General features: G+C 41.6%; 1 protein-coding gene across 1 annotated transcript; it reads left to right on the top strand.

The window, feature by feature from the left end:
* The first annotated feature begins 1288 nt into the window (after positions 1-1288).
* Positions 1289-5527, top strand: COPS9 (COP9 signalosome subunit 9). Its single transcript, XM_056850254.1, has 3 exons — positions 1289-1351; positions 2858-2930; positions 5265-5527. Exons 1-3 carry the CDS (start codon positions 1289-1291, stop codon positions 5300-5302), a joined length of 174 nt encoding a protein of 57 aa, XP_056706232.1. The 3' UTR covers positions 5303-5527.
* The last annotated feature ends 361 nt before the right edge of the window (positions 5528-5888 follow it).

The following is a 5888-nucleotide window of genomic DNA, read 5'->3' as shown; positions in this document are numbered from 1 at the left end:
TAGAAGATGGGGTTCCAGGAAGCTTTGGTTCCTGTAGGTTATCCGGGCTGTGTGACCGTGGTCTTGGTATTTTCTTTCCTGACGTTTCGCCAGCAGCTGTGGCAGGCATCTTCAGAGGAGTAACACTTGTAATGCCTGTAATTATTATTATTATTATTATTATTTGAATGTATGCTTTTGTGTTCAGTCTGCGTACTTGCTTTTATGGAAATGCTAGGCCTAAAGTATAAGAGCTGGTTTGAAACACTATGCATTCATGTGCACACACTCATGAGGGCTTTGGGAAGGTGGCACCCAGGAGCCATGAGTAAAATCAGTAAAATCAGGCTCTCTGTGCCAGGCACAGCCGTGCACCTGTAGAGAAAAGCAATGTCTTAGCAATGTGGTCACAAGACCTGGTGCTTGCCAAGAAACAGCTTTGGCCAATGTGTACACGCTATGCTAATTAAAATGAATCGGACAGCCAGTGTGCAGTGAATTGACGTAATTGTAACATCCCTAATCCAAGGTTATAAAAGTTGTTGTAATCCTTTGTTCTGTGTGAAGGACTGTCCTGCGCGTTTTGGGCGGTTTCACCCGGTATGTATGCTAGGCCTAATAAACAACTGCTTTGAACTATCAACCTCCTACTGTGTTATATTAATTCGGAATTAATATTATAACACAGGCACTTCACACTGAAGGACAGTGTCTCTCGGTGTCAAGTGTGTAGGAAGAGTAATATATAGTCAGAAAGGGGTTGGGTTTGAGCTGAGTCATTGTCCTGCAAAAAGTATCAAAGGTAACGTGCTAACCATTGTCCTGTAAGTATCAAGATAATGTGCTAATAAGGGTGTGGTCTGTTAATATGGAACCATTGTATCCTGAAATGATCTGTTAATGTGTGAAATCCAAAGCTAATCCGCATGGCTACTGTGGACTGTAGTCTTTGTTAGTCTGGAGGTTTCCAGGAAGCTTTGTTTGAACCTTTCAGTTTAGAAATGATTCACTACACGGCAAAACCTCCTCCCATACAGGGCATGAAGAGAGTTGGCAGCACCATCTGATCCCGAGCAAGAGTAAATCCCACTGCGTTTACTAGAAAGCCAAACCCCCCCCCTAGCCCCCGTGATGCATTGCGAGGAAGCTTTTCCCGCGGATTAAGCTTTCGCAGCTACAGAAGCCTCGGAGGGGCACCATAGACGAGACGGTTCCCCCAGCGCCTAGAGCAGCCGCGGAGCTTCTGGCCGGAAGTCAGTCCCCGTTCCGACCGGATGTGAGTGGAAGGGAGAGAAGCGCGACGTCCGCGATGAAGCCCGCGGTGGACGAGATGTTTCCCGAGGGCGCGGGGCCTTACGTGGACCTCGACGAGGTGAGGCGGCGGCCGCCCCAGGGGGGAGAGGCGTGCTCGTGCCGCCCTTTTTGTTGGGGCTCTAGGGCGGGGTAGGAGAATAGGCTCGCCCACCCCGCGGCCAGCAGCCCATCTGGTGGAGGAGGAGGGGGCCTTTCTAAGAGCTGCCCTGGGGGTCGGTACCATTCGAAGTAGACTTATGCCCTATTAAGACTTTTTGGGCGAAAACGCATGGTCGCTTTATCCTCCTTTAATCCCTGGCCATTTATTCATGGAAGGTTTTGCCTTGGATTTGCCACTCTTGAGATGCACTTTTTCCCCATCCATATTCTCAAAACTCAACAATAAGCCCCCAGGCAGAGTTTTGAGAATTCGGATGGGGGGAAATGTGCATCTATAGAGTGGCAAATCCAAGGCAAAACCTTCCATGACTAAATGGCCCCTGTTTTAGCCAGGATCGAATGCACATTAGGTGAAACGCATGCATTCGATCCTGACTGAATCCTGGCTGAAACAGGGATTAAAGGAGGATAAAGCGACCGTGCGTTTTCGCCCTTAGAAGGGTGTAACTCTGCTTAGGGGTTGCAGTTCGAGCGACTAAAAGTTTCGGCTTTGGTAGTGCACAGGGAGACTTTTACAAACCTATATGCTGCTCTGTGCCCCCAAGGAGCTTAAAGAGGGAACCGTGGCTAAGTGGTAGAGCATCTGCTCGGCGTGCAGAAGGTCCCAGGTTCATTCCCTGGTATCTCCAGTTAAAGGGACTAGGCGGATAGGTGATGTGAAAGACCTCTGCCTGAGACCCTGCAGAGCTGTTGCCTGTCTGAGTAGACAGTACTGACTTTGATGGACCTGATTCAGTATAAGGCAACTTCATGTGACCATATGGGTGGGAAAGAATCAAAGGATGTTCCAGTGGGGTATCTGGGTCAGTCTGTTGCAGCAAGCACAGGGGTGTCTTAAGGTATCTTGAAGAGTAACAGACTTACTGTGACAAGCTGTTTGTGGTCTACTTGGTTTATGGTGCATGATCCTCCACAGATGGTATGGATGTATATGGCTGAATGTTCACTTCATAGTTGGCTGTTTAAGGGATTGAGGATGCTCACACACTTCACAAAAAATAATCTCCATCTTCTGCTAATGTTATAAGAAAGTAAATCTGCATGAATGCTTCACCAAGAAATTTCTAAAGGTATAATGAAGAATTTCAGATCTTTTGTGTTACTATCCTTTTGGTGCTTTTTCTGCCACTGTTACTTCAGAGGTCTTCCTCATAGTTCACCCTCTGATGTCTGTTAGGGAATTCTGGCATTATTCTTCCCTAGTTGTTTGTTTCATTTAACTATGGCAAAAAATGGAGCACAACATTGAATGAACTTGTCATTGTTGACAGTCAGCTGTCAAAAAACAGGAGAAATGGTTTAGTGAGGTATCTAAAAATTACTGATCGATGGATACAAAACCAAGATTAATATGTACATACTAATAATGTTTTATTGTTATGGATGATAAATTATTATTTCTCAGGCAGGAGGAAGTACAGGTCTGTTGATGGATTTAGCAGCCAATGAAAAGGCAGTGCACGCAGACTTCTTTAACAGTAAGTATTAGATACATTTGAGTTTTAAATCAGGCCTATTATTTTACCCATTCCCTAGTAGATCTTACATGGATTTCCATTGTTAGCCAGTCTGGCATGGACTAGGACTGGATAGACCCAGGTTCAAATACCCATTCAGCCAATGAAGTTTACTTTGGCCAAGCACTATTTTTTAGCCTAAACTACTTCGCAGGTTTGTAGTGAAGAGATAATGTAAAGGGTCAGAGAAGAACCACGTATGCCACCATGAGTTCCTTGGAGGGAGAGTGGGATAGAAATGTATAGATACTGGTGCTGGCAAATGCTTCAAATTAATCATTAAAAGCAAAAACCTGTCTTGGGGTGAGTTCCCATTTGATCGAGAACTGATAATTATCTCTGTATGTTTATCTACTGTTTCATGCAGACACACAATGTGTGTCTGCACGAAGACCTAGATGAACACCAGTTACAGTTAAGATGTGATTTGTTGGGGTATATTTGGTAAGCTACTCTGTATTCTACATGCCAATATCCCTATGTGGAGCTGTTAACACGCAGAAACATCTCTGATGTGTAGGGCATGTGATGATGTGTTGCACTAATCTGTTAGAGTAGTGCTTCCTAGGTGTTTTGCTGAGCAAACCAAATTGGGTGAAGTTCAGAGAACTTGGAGAAACTCCCTTCCATTATACAGAGTTTTAAACAAGTAGACACTTCTGCTTGCTCCAAAGCTCAACGTGCCCTGATACTCCCACACACAACACACTGTTACACAGAAATAAGAAGGGCAGTTCCCTCTATTGCGCTGAGCTTTGGCGCAGATGGAAGAAGTTCATGCTGCTTCTGTGTGCTTGTCTTCTGGATTACACAGAGAATTTACAGGAGGGAAAGAGCTGGTCTGAGCTCAAATAATGGGTGGTAATTTTTCCACCTCTGGGAAGTTATGGGGCACCTGAACCTCTGACTCTGAATTTGTGAGGTGAGGGCTTCTGTAAGAAATTATATTTTTTTAAGAAATTAACTCTAAAAGAACAATGAATAATTATCACTTCTGTCAGATTGTAAAACCAATACGCCTTTCATACAGTTTTCTACAAGGCTCAGTTCTTCTGTTTTTCAGCCATGTGCACACCTTTTTAAAATGGATTTTTCAGCATTAATACAGAGCTTACACCAATAACCAGCCTGTTTTTAATTCTCAGATTTTTATTTATTTATTTATTTATTAGACTTATAACCCGCCCTCCCCAGCAAGCTGGCTCAGGGCAGATAACATCATTTTAAAAATACAACAACATACAATATAAATATACAGTAAAATCCATAATAAAGCCATCAATCAAATTCTAAAAACCTAACATGATGGTGCACAAGTCTAAAAGCTGTAGGGACAGGTGGCAACCCTTTGTTTTTTGTTGTTCTCACTAAGGGGAAAAGGAGGGGAGAGGCCAATAGATGGTATAGATAATATGAGCAAATATAGGCGGCTGTCCTCAATTGTAGGCCTGGCAGAAGTTTAGAAAAACTGCTAGCACTATCTAGGTTGTCACATATTTTAAAGCCTTGCTTGTATTTGTTTTTAATAAATATTTTACAGTAGTAACACCGAAACCCAGGACCAGAATGACTTATACCTTGAGTTGAGGCAACTGCATGAGCATTTAATGAATATTTGTCACAAATGCTTGTGAAAAAGAACCATCCTAGAGATATTATATGAAATATATTATGAAAAAATATTTTAGAGAGCTGTATATCATGATATTTATCCCTTGAATACATCTAAATGTGTACGTTCAGGATTCCTTTTCTGTTCTAATCCAAGTGACTTTACTTGAAATAACCCTCTTATTTACTTGAAGGATCAGAGTTGAAAAACAGCCAGTGCTAGGATATGTTCCCACAGATATGGTTTAAGTTGATGCAGTACATACTCTTGTTGGATCAAATAAACTCTCAACCAAGAATGAACTGTGGGATGCTGTTGCCACGGAAGCAAATATTCAACAGGACTAGCAACCCCTTGTAGTCAACATCAAGGCCGATCCCAAATCCATCCTTCAGAAACTTAGGCTGGATTGCTAAAGAGGAGGGAATTTCAGAATTTAATTTGAGTTACAGACTTAAACTTGTTCAGCCACATTTTTAGATGTTAACCAAGTACTTTTCATTGCATGATTATCAAATATTTTCAACTGAAGGTCTTATAATGATTGTTAATTAGCTTCTGTAAGTCATTTTCCCCCCCATAAGCTTCAAATTATTGTTAAACTCTTCAGAATATAGATTTTATTCAGAATTACAAAGATGGATTTTTGCAGTCATGTTAATTGGCTTTCTTATTTTTGTTAGGTTTTGAAGATATGTTTGATGATGATGATATCCAGTGAAAATCCCCTTCCAGCAGTGTGGTGCTAAATATTTAAACGTCTATGTTCAAAATGAAAAGGAGCTGTGAATATTGCATCTGAGATGTGAAAGAACATGACAACATGGCTAAAGATGGATAAAGGGTAGAACTGTGGGGCCATTTTCCAATAGAAATGTATAGATGTACAGTTTCGCAGGCTTGCTTCAATAAAATCTAGATAACATCTCTTGTGGTTGGGTATACAATTGACTAGATGTTGCAGCATTCTAAGTTATGGGGGTTTTTTTGCTTGTTTCAAATATTGTTTACATGGGTCACTTGGTATTATTAGGCATTTGCTTCTTTCTATTTATTAATGCAGGAATGGTGGGGGAAAGGGGGGTTAACACCTAAACTTATTTGTTCACAGTTCACTTAGAAGATTAGTGGAATTTTCTTCCAAGTGTGGTAACAACCTGATCATAATAACACTGGAATATTTAGTTTTTAAGCACAGAATCTGGTAACTATTAACACTCACAGCTAGAATCCCCATTTTTTTCAAACAGATAACTGAGTTGCCTGTGGAACAGTAGGTATCATTGGCTGTTTCATGGAAGTCTCTT

This window comes from Euleptes europaea, chromosome 5 (assembly GCF_029931775.1).
Source record: "Euleptes europaea isolate rEulEur1 chromosome 5, rEulEur1.hap1, whole genome shotgun sequence".
Taxonomy (NCBI): domain Eukaryota; kingdom Metazoa; phylum Chordata; class Lepidosauria; order Squamata; family Sphaerodactylidae; genus Euleptes; species Euleptes europaea.
The sequence above is the reverse complement of the archived record's forward strand: the minus strand, read 5'-3'. Positions and strand labels throughout refer to the sequence as shown.

Coding starts and splice junctions, on each gene's coding strand:
- COPS9 (XM_056850254.1), top strand. CDS start 1,289: ATGAAGCCCGCGGTGGACGAGATGTTTCCCGAGGGCGCGGGGCCTTAC. Junction 1,352..2,857: donor CTTACGTGGACCTCGACGAG/GTGAGGCGGCGG, acceptor ATTATTTCTCAG/GCAGGAGGAAGTACAGGTCT. Junction 2,931..5,264: donor GCACGCAGACTTCTTTAACA/GTAAGTATTAGA, acceptor TATTTTTGTTAG/GTTTTGAAGATATGTTTGAT.